At 30.5% G+C, this 23817-nt stretch overlaps 2 protein-coding genes across 3 annotated transcripts; one reads left to right on the top strand and one right to left on the bottom strand.

Annotated features, from left to right (window-relative positions):
- The first annotated feature begins 274 nt into the window (after nt 1–274).
- Nucleotides 275–2975, top strand: LOC107168520 (uncharacterized). Of its 2 annotated transcripts, none has more exons than XM_089224385.1 (2): nt 275–512; nt 2057–2975. In XM_089224385.1, exons 1-2 carry the CDS (start codon nt 498–500, stop codon nt 2810–2812), a joined length of 771 nt encoding a protein of 256 aa, XP_089080511.1. In that variant the 5' UTR covers nt 275–497; the 3' UTR covers nt 2813–2975. The 2 variants fall into 2 exon arrangements, with proteins under 2 accessions (XP_089080511.1, XP_089080510.1); XM_089224384.1 differs by having other exon boundaries at nt 276–512; nt 2054–2975.
- Nucleotides 2976–21725: 18750 nt separating this feature from the next.
- On the bottom strand, nt 21726–22532 carry mRpL43 (mitochondrial ribosomal protein L43). The gene has a single exon (XM_015517960.2). The coding sequence runs from the start codon at nt 22368–22370 to the stop codon at nt 21798–21800; it is 573 nt and encodes a 190-aa protein (XP_015373446.2). The 5' UTR covers nt 22371–22532; the 3' UTR covers nt 21726–21797.
- Nucleotides 22533–23817: the final 1285 nt, after the last annotated feature.

Below are 23817 nucleotides of genomic sequence, written 5' to 3'. Positions count from 1 at the left end.
TAGGAATCCAATTATTTTGTTATTATATTATTATCACCCGTATACAGCCATAGTGCCACACACACACACACACACACACACACAAGTACTATATTATCTCGGGGCCGGGATAAAGCCCGAGGCCACGCGCTCATAGGTACCTACCACACACTCGCGTGCAGTCCTTCGTTTTTTTTTTTTTTACCTCTTTCTTTCCTTCTTTCGTCGTCTTGCGAGAACTGCATGCTGCAGTAGGCCTCCCGTACATGTTATTTTTTTATGTATAAATACGCGCCGGATGATCGTACGCTTTCAGTGTTTCAACTAGCGTACGCTCGTCCATACATATAATACAATACATATTATAACCGTTTTTCTACAACTGCTATACCTACATATATAGTACAATACGACGGACATATTTATAAACTAGCACTCGCGCATGCAGTCAGTTCGCAAAAGTTCTGAACGTAAAGCTAAAAATTATTATTGAGAAGGAACGCCGATATACTACTGCAATGTCACCCTACGCGGTAAGTTTATGACAACGATTGAAATCAATGTACATACCTTGCCATGATGTATTAGTTTATTGGCCTAAAAAATGTGTTTTCGCATTCACTAAAATTTAAAAATTTAAATTCGTTTCATTTTCTAATAGTGCTTACTATTTTGTATACGAATTAGGAATATTCATTGCGTTTCGATATATTATACCTATATTTCATAAAATTACAAATATATATTGAATAAATTGCATTTGTCTAAGTATTTTATTTTTTCAACATATATAATTAATAATTAGATTCAGAGGTAATGATAATATTGAAGATTATCGATTGTGAGCTTAAATAGCATTTACATTGTTGCTTTTTAATCACTAAAAAATTAATGTAAATAAAAACAAATAATAGGTATAATTTTTCCTTGAAAATTTCCTACTTAAATCAATATATTTACTTTTTTAAACACTTTTTTTACATATCAGTTTCTGTGATATATTATGTCGAAGTTGTGAGTAGATGATATACAATATATTAGGTAATAGGTATGTATAGTGTTATACAATGTATATAAATTATCGTTGAATGTACGTGGAAATTATTGGTGTTTAAAGTCATGGCGGTCGTGTAGGTAAACTGCATTTTGTTTAAAATGCATAAAGTGGACACTTTGTACGGACATGTGAAAATGTGCATTTCAGAACGCGGATACTTTGAACTTTGTAGGCACTATTAGTTATTACATTCATAAAGTATATATTATTATGTAAACATATTAAGTACATAATATATTGTTAAATAGTTTGATGAAATTGAAACATAATTTAATTTGTATTATTATTATTAAAAGTAAATTAGAGATGTTATAAATAGATAAATAGTGTATTATAGCCTATATAGGTAAATAAAATTTTTAAATTTACAAGTTATCTGTTAACAACCTAAAATTACTAGGTGTTAAAATATATTTATGAATTATAACTGAATTATATTTTAAAATACAATGAAAAATGTTTCTATTATAAATAATAAGTAAAAATAATCAGCTTTTTTTTTAAATGTAGGTACAGATTAAGCAACAACCAAACATTACTTGGTGCTGTAATATAATAATTCTAGTCATAATTTATTCTATCAGATAATATGTAGCATATGATGGTATTTAAACCTATATTATTATGGTTAAAAATTTAGCTTATAATTGGTCGTGACTTCCTATTTTTTTATATTGTAGTTAAATACCTAGACTTTATGCATATATTGTCTGATATGTATAAAATAGTACAATGTGTCAGTGTTTTTCAATAAAAAGTGTTACCCGACCATATAATGCGTTAGCGTTCTTAATTTTTATCTGACCTTATAAATCGATTTTTGTGAGTGTGTTACTATTGTTTTGCACTGCAAATAAGTATACGAATCGCCTATTGCACAAGTCCGTGTGTCACGTATTTCGAATTGATTTAAAATAACATATAATATAATATTTAGGAACATTGTAATACATAAAGCACTCGTCGTGACATTTACATAGTTGTGTATTTCCCTTATGACTTTGCTCTTTTTTATAGCAGCTGCGGTCGCTGGTCGTAGTCGTCATCACCACATCATCACTGCTGCAGATGACGTCGAGCAGTCCCTTGTCGGTGTACGGTTACGGAGCGGCCGCTCAGTCACAGCCCAATAACTACCGTCACAACAAATACTACTACGGACGCGGGGCCGCGGACGACGAACACGCAGCAGCCACGCCTCCAAAATACAACTTTGCGTACGATGTGTCCGACGCGTACACGGGCGATTACAAGACGCAGACCGAAGTGAGGGACGGCGACTACGTCAAGGGACAGTATACGGTGGTCGAACCGGACGGCACAAGGCGCGTGGTGGACTATACGGCTGACGAGGAGAACGGCTTCAACGCGGTCGTGTCTAAGGAGGGTCACCCGACCGCGGAGGCTCCTGCTTACCGGCCCGTGGCCGCGGCTCCCGCTTACCGACCTGCTGCCGCGGCTCCCGCTTATCGACCTGCTGCCGCCGGTCCCGCTTATCGACCTGTTGCCGCGGCTCCCGCTTATCGACCTGCTGCCGCCGGTCCCGCTTATCGACCTGCTGCCGCCGGTCCCGCTCATCGGCCGTCCTACAAACCAGCCTACAAGCCATCCTTGTCCGCCGCTTACCGTCCGGCACCGGCCGCGGTCTACCAGCACGCCGCAGATGACGCTTACCCGACAGCCGCGGCCGAGCCGTTGGCTTACCCGGACGCCCCGTTGTACAAATCCGCTTACAAACAGTCACCTTCCTATTACCCATCATACAGATCGTACTGATCGAGCCATTAAATTATATTAATAAAAGTATTATATCGTTCAATGACTATATATTATTATTACCTTCGATGACTGTGTATTTTTCATTATCATTACCTATTATTAAAATGTTGTTACGAGATCGATCCTTAATAAATAATATATTATATTTTTAGTCGTTCAACTTGTGTTCGTGAACATTTATTTTACTGCTATTATGATATCCACAAGAATATTTAAAAACACGTGATTTGCATTTCCAGGTACAAGGTAACAGTCTGATTGAAGATGATTGAATTTATGACATATACTATTACAATATTCGAGCATTGCCACAGACATATTTTACGTAGTATAATTAAATATGCCAAAGGATTGTTAGTTTTTTTTTATTGGATAAAAAGATTTCGTGGCGTTTGTAGTCCTTTTCAAAAAAAACATTAAAAATGAATTCGTTCAACGTGTCTGTCATTCTTCAAAAAAAATAAAAAAAAAACTACCAGAAATTGTTACGCAAAGTGAGTCCATATACTTTTCAAACGTCCAACACTCGGTGGACCCATCAAAATTCGAATTAATTATACATATACTGTAAAATGCTATCTATTAATTCAGTATTATAATATTGTTATTATTTTTATTTAAATAAGTTTTATTTCTATGTAGAATTGTCATAACTTACATTCATAATAAATTTTATAATATTAAGGAAAACAATCACCAACTTCTACTCATAAGTGATGATTTTCTTTGGTTTTATTATATTGATAAATAATCATCATTAATATTTTTATTAGAAAAAGTTTCAATTATCTTAAGCTTTTGTGTGAAATATTTCATCATCACATAGTGAAATATTTCGAAATGAAACGTTTGAAATGAAGTATTTCATATCCCAAACACTACGCTTGAGTTAAGATTAAGATTAACCGCATACCACAACGGTAATACAATTTACTATAATAGCTATTTGTTTTGTATTACATGTCTTTGCTATTAAGGTATCGTCATAACTTGTACGATACATCCACAAAGATTATTCAAGATCCAAGACAACTTACATTAATTAGATATTCAAATGATTTTAGTCAATTTTGTGTTCTTCGACCTTGTCGTGTTAAGCAACATATTTATTGTTAAACCGTCAACTAAAGCCTAAAATAGGTGCTCGTCTTTTAAAGCACAATAAGACGATATTGATTTGAAGTTTTCTGAGATGAAAAAATCACACCAATTAATTTATAACGTATTAAAATACTTGATGATCATCAACAATGCATTGAGAATATTTTATTTTAACAAATTGTTGTTAATCAATGATCAGAAGGTAAAGTACGGTAAACCATTCTTTAAGTTTTTTAGTAGGAAGCATACTACACTAAAGAGCGGTAAGTATAGCGTACTACACGATAAGTGGCGTACTTATAAACTTATTTTGAGGGGGGGGGGGGTGTCATAATAATGAAATAATTTTATAAATTAGTATTAATATAAAATTATTTTTATTAATTTATTGAGATCAATTAAACTATTACAGGATCACATTTGTTTTTTCATTATTCTTTATAGAATAAACAAACTAAAATTATTTTATTACCTAATACCTACTGATATGTTTAAAATTTTACGTTTTCAAATATATATATATATTTTTTATTTTTTTTTTGGGGGGGGGGGTGAAAACCCCCATCACCATCCTTTTAAATATGCCACTGTATATGATAGTATACTTAGGTACCTTTTAAACTTAATAGTTAAACCAAGAGAAATTCAAACTTTTTCATCTCGCGGCTCCTTTGTAAGTGTTTATAATATTTTGACGGGTCCCAAATTATCATGAAAAAATTGAAATAATACGGATACAATATGGCCGATATGAGTGATAATAACAGTTAATTTAGTACGAGAAATAAAACTTCAAATGGTCGCGTGATGTGTTTCATTTTCATAATGATTATAAATAATATTTGTATTACTATTTACAAAACTACATTCATGTTGGTTTCCGGTGCTTTGACGTGGTGCCCTTCGCTGACTCTCGCTACGTCTCTTGATACCACGTTGCAAAGTTTAAATATTCCGGGTTTAACCCATTTTAAGCGGTTCTTAAGGGACCTTCTGATTTATTTGTGTGTATGCAACAGAAAGAAAAACAAAAAAATAAAAATATATATCCAAATGCATCACTTCAACAAATGCGACAGCGGTAGTTCGTTATGTATAATATAAAACACATATAACTATATTATACTTATATATAACTTGAATATTTTATTGTAAAATAAGAAACGCATATCTTACAAGAAATCTAAAGACCATCGAGCAAATAAACAATGAGTACCAAGATTATTATTAGATTATAAGATCATATTATATATATGACATAATATTTAAACGTGATTTCAGTTTAGAAAATTGTTAAATTCAGCTCCAGATAATATATGGTGTAAAATTATGTTACACGCCTTATTATGTGATAGGTAAATAATATTATTATAATGTTATGAAGTCTGACACGCGTGTAGGTCGTTGACGAGTGTTTGTGTGCAACACAATATTTATGTATTTGGCCTTGCTATATACAATAGAACATTATTATCATCATCCTCCGTTATAGTATAATCGTAATATATGGTATACACCCCGGAATTCGACAGATCACGTTGCCACGACAGCCTCCGGGTCGTACGTCCGTGCAATACCTATGTTAATCGATTTCAAGTCACACAACAAGCATATAATAATATTATATTAGATACTTTTATTGTAAGATAGCACAGAAGTTATTTGTAGGCAAACACGACTACATGAGGGAGTGAGGGACACATATAAGACCCGGTTCCCGTGAACTCTGAGAAGACCTATACCCATATCTACCACGATTATATTGTATACCTGACTGCAAGATGCATAGTATAATAATTCCTATGTACAATATCCTTGATCCGTATATAGACCTATACCATCTAAATATTAGATCCGACTACAATGCCACAATATTTACGCATTCAGTTTACAACACAAGAATAAATAGTACAATATATATAACCAATACTAAAATTAATGAAAGACGAAATTAAACGCTTACAATCACAACAATATTTTTTCTAAAAATATAATAATAATAAATATATAAGTTAGGTATTTATTTTTTATTAATAGTAGCTTTCGATATACAACTACTATTATAGCTCGACAATTATATGATTAGTTATTATTAAAGGGCGGATGTTTATGCTCCAAAAAACTTTAATATATGCTTTAAAAATGTTTAAACTATACTTGATTAAACATCATTATATGCCTAAAAAATGTACAAAATATACCCAAAAATATGGGCGTCACATTATACAGTCGTATAATGACGAACAATATGCGTATCATTAATAGCCCACCGAGAATTTACCTCCTGCAGTGATATAGCGAACTTGATATTCATCAGAGATAAGTCTACTTATATTCTAACCACTTATCCATCCACACAACTTTCGAAAAAGTCATCGACTTTTTCATTTTTAAATATTATCTGTCACGGTCAACACAAAAGTACTAGTTGATAGTAAACTTACTGTTAACTATCCACCTACAACCTTTAAATAATTCAGAGACTACCACCTCTTGATTAGCAGGTTCGCTACAACACTGATCCCCCCACCCCCAGATTATTTCTCGCCTTTAAATATTGATGTAGCTATTTAGGTACATTTTAATTCATATAAATAATACCATAATATGACTGTTATATTATTTAAATTTTAATGGCGTTTAGGTATATAATATATTATACAGGATGATTCATGAGGCGTAAAAGACTCATTATTTATAAAAAATATTTACTTTTTTTTTCAAAATTTTAGATACATGCTGTTCTAAAACTATATGAATGTTTAATATTTTTCACCCTTATATTTATTAGGTAAACCACTATCAACTTTTGATTTTTAAATGGCAACCTATATTAAGAATATCATAAATTAATAAGGCTATTTTTTTAATGAATGTTCACGTTTAAATTTTAATTTTTCGTTAATCCGTTGACGAGATATAGTCTCCCAAAGTTGAATGGTTTTGGGGTGGTGTTTGTGTATAAATTGGGATTTTTGTACTTTATAGCGTAAAACATAATACACTTTTCAAATAAATTCAGTAAGTACGATAGTTAAGACTAAGTTGTGCCCCAAAATAGGTAAACATATTTACACAGGACAAACACCACCCCCAAAACTATCCAACTTTGGGAGACTATATCTCGTCAACGGATTAACGAAAAATGAAAATTTAAACGTAAAAATGTATTTAAAAAATAGCTTTATTAATTTATGATAACTTTAGTATATGTTGCCATTTAAAAATCGAAAGTTGATAGTGGTTCACCTAATAAATATAAGGGTGAAAATATTAAAAATTTATATAGTTTTAGAACAGCATGTATCTAAAATTTTGAAAAAGTATAGTTTTTATAAATAATGAGTGTTTTACGCCTCTTGAATCACTCTGTATCTTTATAAAATTAAAAACGGTTTTTATTTACGGACAATTGGTTCCGTGTTTAAATACAGGGTGATCCATGTAAGATGTTTTAAACTAATTATCTCAAAGGGCATTAACGTTTTTTGAATTTCTTAAATTTTAGGTTTATTTTTTTCTAAAACCGTAGGTATAATTTTTTAATTTGTTCACCTGTATATTTATTTTTGAAACCACTGTTAACTTTTGATTTTCAAATGGTAAAATAGTGTCATCGTTTTTATTTTCAGTTGATTGGTTTATGAAATACAGCTCCTCAAAGTATTATTTGTTTTTACTATTTTTCCAATAATTAAACCTAAATTTAATATCGCTGAATTCAAGGTAACAAAATAATCCAATTAGTCGATAAATTTATAAATAATTAGAGTTCAAATACAATATTAATCTTTAATTAATCGTTATTTATTTCGTTAACTTGAATTCATCGATATCGAATTTCTCACTGGCTCTTGGTCTTTACAATTATTAGAAAAATAATAAAAATCACTTATACTTTGAGGATCTCACAAACCAATCAACAAAAAATAAAAATGTTAACACGTAAATGTATGAAAAAAAAATGGTTTTATTAATTCATGATATTTTAATTATATGTTACCATTTGAAAATCAAAAGTTAACAGTGGTTTCAAAAATAGATATACGGGTGAAAAAATCATACGATTTTAGAAAAGAATAAATCTAACATTTAAAAAATTCAAAATTCAAAAAACGTTAATGCCCTTCGAGATAATTAGTGTACCCAACAATTTTGAAAATGCAGAACGGAGAGTAAGTCGGGGAGCTGTCCCCCTAACCTAACCTTGTATAAGTCGCGTTTTACTCTTGACATCATAAAATCACATCTTTCGTATCTAAAATACATGTGTGGTATTTATTTATCACGACTAAAATAACTATAGGGAAAAATTAATTTAAAGTATAACTAAATATTAATCAAAGAATATCCTTTAATTTATAATTAATTATACCTTAAATTAATTTTTCCCTATAGTTATTTTAGTCGTGATAAATAAATACCACACATGTATTTTAGATACGAAAGTTGTGATTTTATGATGTCAAGAGTAAAACGTGACTTATATTTAAATACGGAACTAATAATTGTCCGACAACAATTTTAAGACCATCGAAATTATTCTTTTTTAAAGCACTTTTTATTCTCATAATAAAAAAAATAGAAAAGTTAATATAGGCGTTGAGTGTTAACTTAGTCCTTGAGTCTCTAAGTCACTGTGTATGATGGATATTTTATGTAAAAAGAAACAGTAGATACGAATATACAATCATACCTTATATCATTGCATTCAAATTTAACCTACCCTAGTCAGAGGTCCACCCCACCCTCTAATGTACAGCAGAGCGGTACCCAGTTACCCGCTTTTTTTATTACTTTTTTACATAATTCACAAATTATTTCTTTTGAATTATAAAATTAAAAACTTAATATTAAACTCTAATATAATATTTATTATTGTTTTTTACATTATAATATGTACAACATAGAAGTATATGTATACATAGATAATTAAATTTAAGAAAAAGTTGAAAAAAATACTTAATTCTATTTAACGAATTCCTCCATATTACGAATTTTTTTGGTTGCTTATTTGACTTCATTATATAGAAGTTTCACAGTATATATTGTAACGGATCATTTATTACCATATAAAACGGTCCTTCTCGGGACAAAAAGAAACCATCGTAAGGATTAAGTGTCGAATTTGAAATCCTTCTAGTCATCTTACATTCCCAACAAACACGGCTATGGATAGAGGAGTCAGGAGACCGTGACGTAATATAAAATATTATTATCACAACTAAAACCCCAAAATTGTAGCGAGGCACACCGTACTGACGGTAAATACAGTTACACACGGCGGCACACCTAGCTGTTGTTTACAAGTAGGTGCGGGACACTGTATATAAACCGATCACATTTATGGAGCATTTCATTCTTTCGCCAACAACGGCATCAACTCTACCTTCAACATCAACTTGAAATAAACGACGAATTGAGAATCTATAACGGATTACTACAGTCTACGGAAGCGAAGACACTCGTCAAAACGAGGCCGTTATTAGGACTCAGCACATATACACTGCATAGCCGCAAACCGAATAAGAGACCTGATCTGGTCTCTGGCGGGTGCGATATTCACTCGACGACATAGTACCGAATCTGAGAATCGATGCACCGTGTCAATATGCAAAAAAAGACCACTTATAAGTATAGCTAGTACACAATAACACTAATCAAAACGTCCGAAATCCTCGTTACAAAATTATAACTAATAAGCAATAACGATATAATGTTCTTAAAAATAAAAACGTCCGTAATGCTATAATATAATGCTGGCCGAAACAAAGACGACGAATTCACTCGCTGGCTGGTAATAACAATAAACATCTGGAGCTTTTCAATTTTCTCGGACTCGAAAGGTATTGAAATTTAGATCATTTGCAATTCTGCGTTCTTCTTATGTTGTATTATCCGCACGAAAATTTCAAAACTTAAAAATGACTCCGATCAACCAGCAATTTAATTTCAACATCGAAGATAAAATAATTACGACGTTGTACAAAACGTTTGGTGTAATTTCATCGATTCCGGTATAGTGGAGGCGTTAGATGACGTCACCGATATGATTGAGAATCCCGATGAAAACGTTACCCATGAAGCTCACATCGACAACGTCGTAGCAGAAGTCATCGGATCCGACGTTACTGGTTGCTTGTGGGGATCCGTCGTCCGCTGCGACTTCTGAGTACGGACCGCTGAGCGACGCGGTGCAGGACGTGTAAGAAGAGAGCATGCCGGCCATGGGAGCGGGAGTGTTCAACATCTTCGGTGAGTGAGTCGGTTGGATGGATCAGTGAGCAACACTCGCGCTCCACGCCACCGGAACCAATTTCCATCGGCTACTCACGAAGTTGAAACACCCCTTGACCGAATGCATTAGGAAGGATGACGGCGACGTTAGGTAGCGAAGAATAGGGGAAAGGGCCCGTATGGTACGCGGCGCACGTTCTTCGGCCACCCGCGGCGCGACGGGTTCGTGGCCGTGGCGCGCACGTTCGGTCACCACTGACGGACGAGACGCTCTGGTGGCTAGACGGGCGGGCGCCAGGCTGCAGCTTTTTGGTCGCATTGAGCAACGTATGACGACAACGACACGGTGACTACTAACGTGGGCATCGAATCCGTCACAACGGACGACGGTACCATATGGTACCAATACGTTTTTGGCGCGACTCGTTGTACTTTGACAAATGGCGAGTGGCATAAAGACGATGTGATAGGACGTCGGCGGCGTCGGTTCTGCGGAAACGGACAAGATTTCAGGTCAAGCGGAAGCGTGACTTCCTGGTGGTAGTCATTCATTGGACGAATATTTGGCGGAAACGACGCCGCCAGGGTAATATGTTTTTTACGGCAGTGAAAATGTGCCCGAATGAAGTCGCATACTAAGCATGCTGCAGCAGGATGGAAATAATAGAATTCCGATGGCTGATCATTAATTCGTATAGGTATGTAAAAAATATATATTATAATGTATGGTAAATAGTAAACATTTTTCACGATATATCGATAATATATCGTAGAACAATATCGATTAACATGATATCGAGTCCATCACGTTGCTAACGAAACGTAGGTGCATGTTTATTAAGACAATAGATCAATCTAATAATTCTTGTTTTGAGGTTTTGAGAAAAAATTGTATGCGCATTTTTATCTTGTGTAGCAATATGAGCCCAGTTGAAGGATCAAACTGCCAAAGAGTTCTACAGTAATACATAACATATTTAACAAATTTTATAAAATATGAAAAAGAACTTTTATTTATTTAGTTTCTAAATACATACTCAAAATAATGTCGTGGAATAAATATGTAAGTATGGATGTATGATACAGGTGAACAAATTAAATATTATAAGGTTTTAGAAAAACATAAACCTAAAATTAAAAAATTGCGTCTCTAAATCACTGTGTATGATGAATATTTGATGTAAAAAAAAACAATACGATTGGTAAATTAGATATTGCGTTTGTGTACTTATAAGATCCTTATGAATGATTTAAGTGGAGGATTCCATTCCTTTGTTACACAAATTGCATGATTATATCCGAAATTAAATAATTTTATGTATTTATTAATGAAAAAAGTAGATATGTAATGAATATCTTAAATAATTATACCTGTAAAAATAGTAGGTACAGAGCCATAATACTGATTAGATTTTTTGCATGTTTTTTTGTTGGTCCTGCAAAATATAAATGAATTCCAATAATAAGTGATTATTGTACAAAACAATTTATCTGAGTTTACAGTACATGAAATATTTAAAGTGATGGAAAACTGTAATTAAAAATATCAGTTGTTAATTGAAGTATGTTACTATATTTAAAAAAATACCTTGTGCATAAAAAGGTTTTCCATGTATTGTAGTTTCAACTCTAATAGTTGTAGGTGTCTTGCGCATAATTTCGTGTTCATATTTAATGCCCGGTATAAGTTGATGCAGCAGTGCAACCGGGTTTATGGATGTTTTTTCTAACTCTATATTTATCATCGGGCAATGAGGCTGAAATTGATGTGTGTAAGTTTAAAATTTTAATATTTTTATAGTAAAATAATATATGAAGTAGGTAATAGTTCTAAATGTAAATCATATATTATTCTTGATTTATACCACATAGTTAGGTAAATAATGAGAAATCTCAAATAATGGTTGAGAGAATTTTAATAATGTGTTACCTGCGGTGGTAATATTTCATTATTCGGTAAATTCAGAGTTGGCATTTCAGTACTTGAACATTGCACGATCTGAAAAAATTACATAATTACAATTCTTAATGAAATACGCAATAATTTTGATCATTTACAAGAATAAATACATAGGAAATTAATAAGTATTTCTCAAAAACATTTAAAAATTTAAAAGACATTAATCAATTATGCTCATCTTACTGTATCGGATAATTGATTTTCATCGTATATATTTGATTGAGCAGCCGAAGTACTCGGTCCATATCATGCATCTTGTTCGCTCTAAAATTTTAAGTAACAATATTTTATAAAACCTGATAGCGTATATAAATGGATACTACGTTTACTTTTAAGTTTTAACTCCCCATAATTGTTAATTGGCTTAATATTAGATTAAGGGTCTTAATATAATATGTTTAATTAAAAGACAAAACTAACTTAAATGCACATATGAACTTATTTGGCATAATTATATTAATTTGTGTACCTTCAAATTTTCTCTTGTTTTTTTATACAAATATTTTCTTAATAAACACTCAATATAAAAAATAATATATTAATCTAAGAAGTAAGTTCCAAATTTAAATTATAAATTATATTATACTGTCTATACTATACTATTTTTTTTTTTTATTATTCATCAATTAAAAACTCGGCAGCTACTTGGCCATTAGTTACATTCAGTAATATTATGTTTGCAAGATTTAAGATTTTAACAGAATTTTTTTTTAAGGGGTTACAATAACAGTATAGTTTCTTAATATTTATATACAAGACAAAAAAAAAAGAGGAAAATAATTGTGAATCATTAAATTATATTAGAATATAGAGGCCTGTTGACTTAAAAAAAATAATCATATTTTTGTTCTCCACTGCAGCATTGGGTCCCAATGCGATGTCGAGGGTCGTATCCAATCCGGTGTTCTATCGTTCTTGGTGGTATTTGGTATTTTAGGCATTCTGTTATGATGTGTTTCACTGATATTTGGACACCACAAACTTCGCATGAGGGGGTTCTACCTTAGCCATTAGATGCTCATGTGTAAGTTGCGTGTGTCCTATTTTCAATTTGTTAAGTACCGATTCTACTTTTCTGTTTAAAGAGCTGTTATCCACCTGAAGGTACTACTTTTGATTCTGTTAAGTTTGGTGTTTTGTTGTTTCCATGTATTGAGCCATCTGGTGTTGGTTATATAATTTATGTATCTTTTAAGGTCAACTTAGGTGGGTCCAAAATTAATTTTACATACAGAGCTTGTTGCTGCATATTTATCAGCTAGTTAATTTCCTTCAATAACGATGTGTCCGGCGACCTACATTACTATACTATTATATATCTTTCAATTCTCACTATATTAAGAATTTTAATGAGCAATGTTCACAAATGTTACATATCATGATAAATTGAGCAAGATTTTTAAACTGGTATAAATATATAATTATATAAATACAAATAATAATAAAAATAAAAATATATTAAATTGCATGTGGTCGATATTAAGTTCATTTTATGGTGGCTAGGTGATTGGAATAATGTAACAATGTGTATAGCAGTCGAATATCGTTCGGCGTCGCAGGCTCCCGGATGGGTTACCACCCGGGTTCTTTGTGGCGATATCTGCCTCACAAAAAAACGCATAACGACGTAACTGCCACACAAACCGAATGGCCGGTGTTACTTATTGTCGAAAATATTATTGCGTAATAAACTAATATTTTGAACCTCTACCATTACTACATAGTGATTATCCTTATGTTAAAAATAATGGTGTAAAATATTTTCCCTATAAGTTGTATTATACTTGTAACTTGTAAGCGATTTATAGCTAACAAATAAATGATATCGGAGCGAGGTGTGACACGGTGGTTGGCAACAGTATCTAGCGTGTTCTAAGGTCAAGAATCAGCCGGCGTAGCTAGCTGTCAGATAAGTGACCACCCGAGTTTTAAGTGACGAAACAATATACAAGTATTCAAAGCCAACCGTACCCTCATCCACAGTAAAAACCCGTTAATTACCATAAGATTAAAGTCTTTAGCTTTTGAGTTAGGTACCCAAGGAATTTACTTGGCTATGAGTAAAATAGTGTTTGCTCAATTTTATCTGCAAGTCGGCAAAACAAAACAAAAAAATAATATTTCTTTGAATTAATAATTTTTATTAATTCAAGTAAAATATATAATAGTATAGTAATTTGAGGTTAATTGCTATTTTCCTGAATTAAATCTCTAAATTTACAACATCATTGAACATATTATATTAAAATTAAAAAATTTAAATATTCTTCTAGTTTAAATCATGATGAAATGTATTTATTTTAAGATAATTTAACTGTTAAATTCTTAAATTTGACGTCTCCTATATTTTGTTTAAGGCGAAATTCACAGTTTTCCTAAATTATATCAAATATATTTATAAATCATTATTAGCTAAATTAGCCAACGTTGCACGGAAAAACTCCTTTTAGGTGTGAAATGCTGTGGAAGCGATATCTTTTTAAATGTAAATTATATAATATTTTAGAATATTATTGGTAACATTTTTGTGTGCAAAATATTTTTTTTATGCAGACGTTTTTTCATTTTCATAATACCTCCTTGTATACAATATTTTTGGTTCTTCCTTCGGGAAGCGGTATTACCTGCAGACTATCAGGAGAGCTTACACGTTAATAAGAAACTTATAATTGGCCATGGTAGAAACAGTTAACATTCCTTAAATCCACTCCTGCCACTTTCCAAGACTGTCTTTGCGCTTTGTTAATTGTCATTGTCATATGGCAAAACATACCTTAACGCGAAACTGTAGCCGTTTGAATTTAAAGTGGTAGTCAGATGGAGTCAAAGCAGGTATTCTTGGTAGACAAACTTGTTTCTTCCATACCGCAGCCTGTAAAGATAGTTGCTTCAATTACATTTTTATTTAAGGTCTTAACCCGAAGTCGTGTAATGTACCATGACACCGTAAACGTACATGTATTTACAGACACCGTGTGTTATAACAACGATTTATAATAAAATAGCTGATCCTCAACTTTGTTACCCATTAAAATACTCGAACGAAATCATCGAAAACATATAATATATATATATTTTATATGTATGTATAGATTATGTATTTCTTCAACTTAATTAATTATTTTAAATAATATTTTTTTATTTTAAAAACTTTCCAAGTTTACCATTTTTATTGCTTATATTTTTTGATTTGGTAATAAGTCATATGCTAGGTATGTCATTATATATTTCTATGTACGATATTGATATTTCCAATTCTAAATTGTTTTTTTCAAACTGGTTAAAAACTTTTAAAAAAGAAGCATATATTTGAGAGTTAATATCCTCCAAATATTTGAAAATACGGCATCGATGGTGGTCCCATTATTTTGTAGCAGATTCTTATGGACCATTATTCAGTTATAAATTTAATTTATCTGAGAGAAAAGTATTCAGTCACTCTGATTTTTAATCATTTATTACTATCTTAATTATTTTAATATAATAATAAAATATTTTTTTTTAATATATTTGCTGCCTGTCCCATTATGTTCTATGACGGGACAGAGTACGCCCGCCGGTCGGGTGCCTGTAACTGTGCTAACGGTCACGCTTTTCGTTACGAAAATACGAAATATTTTTTTTCGGTCACCACGTCAGTCTTGCAATAAAAGCTATGCAATCGATAAAAATACCAAAAGTTGCATTTTTTTATGATTTTTTAAAGTTCAAACTTTTACGACTTAAAAATCGACGATTTCTCATCGAACGATTTTCTTACAACCGCAGTATTATTATTATTATACGTTCTAAATAGTTGTCATAAAATGGTTTTATTGATAACGAGTTATATTCTACTCTTGAATATTGCAGAATTCGGCATTTGTTTAATTATTACTTGTTGCTTTATAGACTTATTAATCGATAAACGTAACTCATTAGGAAATCATTTAAAACTTACATTGATATACTGAAATACTAAATAATATATATTTTTTTAATCTGTTTTCTATATTTCATCAAAACTACTCAAATTCCCAAAAATATTAATGTCAACGATTCAACACACTGATGGATTACGAGAGAAAAATTCATAGATTGGTCTAGTTATATGTACCTATATAGATTGACAAAACACAGGAAGACGATTGAAATCGAAGTGATCAAAAATTTACCCGACAATACAGCCGAATACTGTTTATTAGGAATTCAATACAATCCAAGAAGTGTACATGATATGATTATATTATACCTATTTTTAATTTTTTTTTTATGTATACAATAATTGTTTTACATAATACACGTCAACTGATATTTGTAATTATGTAGTTTTAACGATTTTTATTTTTCTATGTATGATGGCTATTATATTTTACAACCATTTAGGTGATACATAATATTACAATATTTAAGTTATATTTCTTAATTTACAATAATAATTTAGGTAACCCGTGTTAAATTAACTTATATAGAAGGAATATTTTACGATAATATGAACAGTGTTGAATCCAGGTATACTTCAGGGGGGGGGGGCGAAATCCCCCCCTGAAATTTCTTTCACCCCCCCTGACAAATACAACTTTCTGACTTTCAACAAAATGTACTTATTTTTTAAATGCACAATACTAATTTAAATAAATAATTAATAGGTTTCTAATTTATTTTGTAATTTTTTCAATATTTATAATTTCGGAGTTGTAATAAATTATAATAATACAATTTATAATATATGACGACATTAGATTAACCTTAGATTGATTTAAAAATTTAAAAATTTAAAAATTAATAATTTGTTTTATAACTTTTTAAATATTTATAATTTCTGAATTGTAATAAATAATAATAAATAATAATAGGTAATACGATTTATAATGTGCGACAACCTTAGATTGATTTAAAAATTTAAAAAAATTTGTTTTGTAGTTTTGTAGTTTTTTTTTTTTTATTGATCTTTATAGCTTCGGCGACATGGGCCATTATTAGCTTTACACATAATTTACATTATACTATTACTTAAAACTTACATGTTTTGGGTGACAATTTAATTACAATAATAAGGGCTGTTGACTATATTTATTCTAATTAAATGTATTTATCTATTTTGGTTGTCCTGAGGAATGACATGATTTTTTCGGGCTGACAGTCGGGTCCGATTAATTCGTAAGTTGGTTGGCATATTTAGTTTTTCTCTTTCTTCTTCATTTGATCGGCATTCTATCATCAAGTGTTTTACTGAGAGGGTTACTCCGCATGTGGTGCATTCTGACGGTGGTTGGTTCTTCATGAGGTGTTCATGTGTGAGGTGGGTGTGGCCGATTCTGAGTCGGTTTATTATTATTTCGGTTAGGGGGGGGGGGAAGGCTAGAGCCACTCCTGATAGTTCAACGGATAATGGTCTGTAGGGTTTGGTCAGCGTAGACAAATTCCCTACTATAACGCAACAGTGGGAATAAGTTTGTGCAGTCAGAAAAAATCATTAAAAAAAACCCTGTTAAATCAATGGTATAACCAATGAATAATATAGTACCACAGACTATATTTTCATATAGTCTGTGATATTATGGTGCAGTTTTCTGATATAAAGATACAAATTTCACAATTATCAGAAATGATCTATTATAATTTATAAATATTGTACGCCAAAAACCAATTGTTAATCAATATAATTTGCAGCAACCACTTGGTTTTAATTTTTACTTTCGTCCAGACTTATTTACTTTGAAAGTTAAAGATAATCATCATAATAGTTTTCACTTAAGAGGACGTGATACCCGCATGTTTTGTCTCCGTCTAACAAGTGTGTAACATTGCAAATTTTAATATTTTATACTCAACAGATCACGTTAAACTCCGTTAGTTCAAAAATTAGAATGAATTGAACTCATGCAAAATTTAAAGGTAAGAATATTATTTAGACGACCTCATGAAATTTTTACTATATTTTAATTTTGAAGCGAGTTATAAGTATTTTAAGATGTACAAAATATTTATAATTTTATATATTTTATAACTTGCTTCAAAATTAAAATATAGTAAAAAGCTCATGAGGTCATCGAAATAATATTATTACCTTTCAATGTTATAAGAGGTCAATTCTTTCTAATTTTTGAACTGACGGAGTTAAAAGTGATCTGCTGAGCATAATATTGGTTATGTTACGCACATGTAAGACGGAGATATCAAATGCGAGTATCACGTCCTCTTAACTTATATAACCAAATAAGCAAAATAATATCGTGTACATTACGACTTTACTAGGATATCAATGATTTCTAGGGGGGGGGGGGGGCAATGTTAGGATTTTAGGATAAATATTATAATTTTACTACCTAGGTGTTTTAAAATAATAAGTAATAACCTTTTTTATTATACTCGTATATAATATATTATATTTTATTATATTACAACTTATTTTATACTTTAAAATTGTTGTAGTATACAGTAATTAGTATATTTAGTATATAGTAATTTATCTTAAAACATTCAATTAAAAAAAATATTTTGAAAAAGTCAGCGGGCAAATGTCCCAGCTTGCACCCCCCTGTGGGCGCCTATGGTATGTAATTGTAAACTGTCAAGCTAATAACTTTAACTTTAATAACTTTTAAGCTAATAAATAAAAAGTTATATAATGGACCTTAAAATTACAAACATTTTTTTTTTCATTAAGTGACCCTAGCTCTACATGTATGATACATTTTGTTTATGTTTATTTTTTAGTACCTACTGAAAATAAACAAATTACTTTTAATAAAAAAATTGTTGGATAAATTCAAAATAGCCTATTTGTGAATCTGATTACAAGAACAATTTTGATGGTAAAAAGATTTATCTAAGTCAAGAAGTTTATTTTTTGAAAATTTAATATTTTTTTTGGTTAAATTAATTTGGAACGTAACAACTTTTTTAAAAATATGATTTTACAGAATTTCTGTCATGAGTATATTTCTTAAATTTTATTTTAACTGATTCTAACTAGAAATAAATCAGCTATAAATCTACACATCTTATCTCTCATTAATTAGTTATTACAAATAATTAGGGTAGCGGAAGTCATTATATCAGACTAGGTACTATAATATCTGCATGCATTTCCAAAAATAAATGTTCAAGTTCCTACCTATAGGACAGAGGTGGCGAATCCACTACACGTTTTTCAAATTTTAAAGGCACGTGAAAAATTATGCTATTCTTAAAATTTTGCTTTGAAAAAAATTCAAAGAAATAAATTATTAACATTTTAAAAGTTGTAATATTCCTATATGTAAAATTGATTATGTTACTAGGTATATTTATTAAGTATCTTTTTAGTGTTTATAAACTTTGGGTACATTAAAAATGATCAAACCCTTCATTGCAAAAATTTGGCACTAGATCAAAAAAGGTTTGTCACCCATGCTATAGGATATAATAATTATAATAATTGTTGTAAGATTAGAATTATCAAAATTAGGCTCTATGAAAAATAACCATTCTTTTTGGATAATTAAATGTGATCACATATTCACATCAGCTCTTAATTTAAATGCAAATATTTGTGACCGTAGTCAGTGGCGTATTTGAGCTTTCACCTAGGAGGGGGCGATATTAAGAGGAGTAAACCACCCCCACCAATTAAAAACATTTTTTTTAGACATAAAAAACAACGCATTTTTATTATTTATTTAAGCACTTTTATTAAATAATTTTTATTTACAATACAAAATCTATATTTCTTTTTTTAAGACTTGTGAATCGATCAATTACATCATCATTCATCAACATTTATTTCTATAGATCTATGAATGTTTAATAATGCCAACCCTGTAAGCCGATCCTGGCCCATTTTTGATCTCAGCCAAGTTTTTAACCTATTGACAAAATAATATAAAGTAGCAGATATGGCTAATATAAGGATATAAATAATAAGAAGTGCAAAAGCCAAAAAGTGGATGTGTGAAGTCGAGGAGAGTAGTAAACGAAAATAACAAAGAGAGAATATAACTACTATTACTAAAAACTAAATACAGAGCGATTAAGCATATGCCACATTCCGAATAATTAAAACATTTGTTTCAAGGTTGTTAGTAAGGCTTTATACAGTCGAGATAACTCGAAAAACTTGACAACTTGATATTTTTTTTTATTCCCCTAGAACCTCGTTTACCCTAAATTCGAGTAAAATATCTCGACTAATACATATTTTGAAGTAAAATTGTATCCCCCTTCAAGTTATCGCGACTTCACTGTATATCAAATATGTAAATATTATTGCATTCAAACCAGTCGAACACATTTTCATAAATATCATAATTAATTATTTCATAGATAAGTATCAGATAAGTTATCAGTTTATCACAATGACTAAATGACCCATCGTGACCATTTAGGTAACCATTTCGACAGGTGACGTTCCGTTCCATCATTCGTTTGGCACGACTACGTCACCCAGTCCTCGGGCCAAATGTTCCATCTTTGCGTATCGAAGAGCAATCACTAATCAGTAATCCTGATTTCTCATCCAAAAAATATTATTTATTTATTAATTAAAATATTTAGATACACTTATAAGTTCAACAATCATAAAATATTATTTTCAAAGATCTCTCGGAAGGGGGGGGGGCGATCGCCCCCCTCAAATACGCCACTGACCGTAGTTAACTATTTTTGTATTAAATTTAATATGTAATTTGTTTTATTGAACTAAAAATAGTCAAAAAATTATATTATTACCTGTTTTACATCATGGACGCTAATTTAAACCATTAACAAATTTAAGTTAAAGATTTTAAAATCTTATGTATAATTTCATATTCATATTATAAATCTGATCACTTCTTAATATAAACAAATAAATTAATAATTAGTTATATTTTTTTTGAATATTTCCAACTAAAATAAATACATTTCACCTTTATACTAATAAATACCAATAAGATATTAAGACATGTACCGGTGTATCTATCTTTCAAAACAATCAAAACTCATCTTTTTACCACATTCAATATACAAAAGATTAAAAAATTAGCACATTGGTGTTAATAGATGATAGATTAAATTTGTTCATCCAAATTATAACACAACAATTAAGAATGAAAGGTCTACATAAGAAATTTTCAGTACATACCTATTTAATTTTTTTTTTGCTCTGAATTTAACCACAAGTTATACTTTATAGAGTACTTTACTTAAACTTAATAAAAAAGTATTATTAAGTACAATCCGCTTGAAAATGATAGAAATATTTTCAAATTTTTATCAAATATACAAATTACAGAATGATCCTTTTATCATGAATCACTTTTTTGAAAATAATATCTTCACCTTATTTGATGTTCAAAAAAAATAAAAATTTTTTAATATTTTACTAAGATTTTTTCATTCTTATTCTTTTTTTAAAAAAAAACTAAAAGCAAATATTAATTACAAAGCAGTAAGAATGTTGAAGCCACTCTATGTTGCCTATGCTCTTAGTTAATTGGTTTTTAAAAATAAACAGTATCTATGTTTAAACTAATTATAATGTAGATACCAATACTTGTTTTATTAATTTAACTTAGGTAACACAAATTTTGATTATTAAAAATACATTTATTTATACAAATACCTACTATGAAAACTACCTACTACAAAAAAAAAAAAAATCATACAAAATAAAGAATAGTAGTTTATTGTAAGAAATGTTTATAAAATCATGTAACTAACGATTCTTTGAAAATTTTTTATTTATACTTGAGCTGATTGAACTTTCTGTGTATTGTCATCATTTTCATCACTGATTTTTTGTTTCTTTATCATTTCTATTAGCTCTTCTGTTGCTGATTTTTCTTCCCATACAGGCTTAGATAAAATCTCAGATGGAAACTGTGTAATGTTTAATGCAGGATCTTTGTTTGTAAAAGGACTCCAGACTCCTTGAATAGAAGGGCATTCTGTATGCCACATTTTTACATACCTCATAAGTGGTATACCAGATCGGGTGGTGTATAAATTTAACCACTTGATCGTTTGTTGTGCAGTGAAATTGTGACAAGAGATTACTTCGCGTTCACCATTCAAATATTCAGCAACAAATGAAGGTGACTTATGACGGCGAGGTTTCAAGTATAAAGCTGTGCCTGGGTGATCTTGTGCAAAACTTATTAGATCTGTTTCGATGAAATCACGGACTCCACGACTAGATCCACTGCTCTTACAAAATCTTAATGTGATTCTTTTCAATTGACAAATATAACGCCCAATGCCATTCTGAAGCGGAACTCTGGGAAAACCTCTTGGCGTAAAACGACTGCTCGACATTAGAGATGTGTCGTACGCGAACGAACGGATCAAAAATCAAAATGAACGGCTCAAAGCTGTGAACGAACAATCCGGATTGTGAAATAATAAAAAGTCGTTCATTCGTTCAATTTCGTTCTCGTTCGGATTGCATTGCTATCAACCACGGATATAGATACTATCTATATCCGTGCTATCAACTCAAAATTCTTAATAATGACTGTATTACATGTTCAACAATATTTCGTTCCAATAGACATTTGTTCCAAAAACTTTTGTCCCAAAAACTTATTGGAACAAATTTAATTTGATAAAGAGAATATTGGAACAAATGATTTTGTAGCATATGGAACAAATAGCATTGGAATAATTGGTTATAGGATTAATTCAACTAAATATATAAGAACAGCGCAGCTGCGCTCCTCGGCACCATCGCTACACTCCGCAAATCAAAAATATCCCTCGACTTGCTGTAGGTAATATATAGGTAATATAATATATATTATATATATTATAATATATTATATTATATTAATTATATTATATTATATTATATTATATATTATATTATAATACCTATAATATATAGGTAACCATCGTACCCATAGATATATACAACAACTTACTAGATAGCCGTCTTTGTACTACAGTAAGTTAGTAGTGGCCGATATTGAAGTGGAGATGGGATGATTCGGTCACTTGACATTGAAGTCGGCCGCCATTTACAAAGCAGGCAATGTTTATATTTATTATTATCATGAGGATACTGATAATGCTAAGATAAGTAATATCAGTTAAGATTTCAAATTCAAATAAAAATAATTTTAATAATATTGATTTATTCTGTTTTCTGGGCAGGTAATTAGGAAGTAGGTACAAGGTACTAGCCATTAGGTAATAAATACTTTAATACATTAAATATTATTATTTAATATTTTAAATTACAATAAATAATATTTAATATCTGCCAATTTGCCATTATGCCAGTCTCATGTTCAGTGCACGGATATTCTAATAGACAGATACGTGGTTGTTGTCAACATTTTTTTAAGTGGGAACTTTTAGACTTTATCTCTATCTGAGATGAATCAGATTATTATTTGTATTTGATGATTTGTAGGTTTCCCCTAAAAGATCCCAATAGACCTAAACATTTAGCGTTATATCAAAATAAACATTTTTATTTCCTTCCATTACACTTAAAGTAAGTTTTAATTGTTTAATTTCCTTAATTTTTTGTGAGATATATTTCAATTTATCTGTAACTATTTTCTATTGGGACCTAGCATTTTTATCAAAATATTTTCAATTTCACTAAATACATTTAAACTATTAACTATTGTGATTGGCTATTTTATTCATCTAAACTTGTGTGTTTTATGGACAACTCAGATAAATAAATAATTCTTAAAATGCTAAACTATGTTATTTTTAACTAATGATTTCAGTTTCTCAATAGGTATGCCAT

The sequence above is a fragment of the Diuraphis noxia genome, unplaced genomic scaffold, assembly GCF_037042655.1.
Source record: "Diuraphis noxia isolate RWA-SAM2 unplaced genomic scaffold, SU_Dnox_SAM2 contig0003, whole genome shotgun sequence".
Taxonomy (NCBI): Eukaryota; Metazoa; Arthropoda; class Insecta; order Hemiptera; family Aphididae; genus Diuraphis; species Diuraphis noxia.
Note: the sequence above shows the minus strand (reverse complement) of the source record. Positions and strands in the feature narration are given on the sequence as shown.

What these genes read in the sequence shown, in the direction of transcription:
- mRpL43 (XM_015517960.2), bottom strand. Translation starts at nt 22,370, where the DNA reads ATGTCGAGCAGTCGTTTTACGCCAAGAGGTTTTCCCAGAGTTCCGCTT.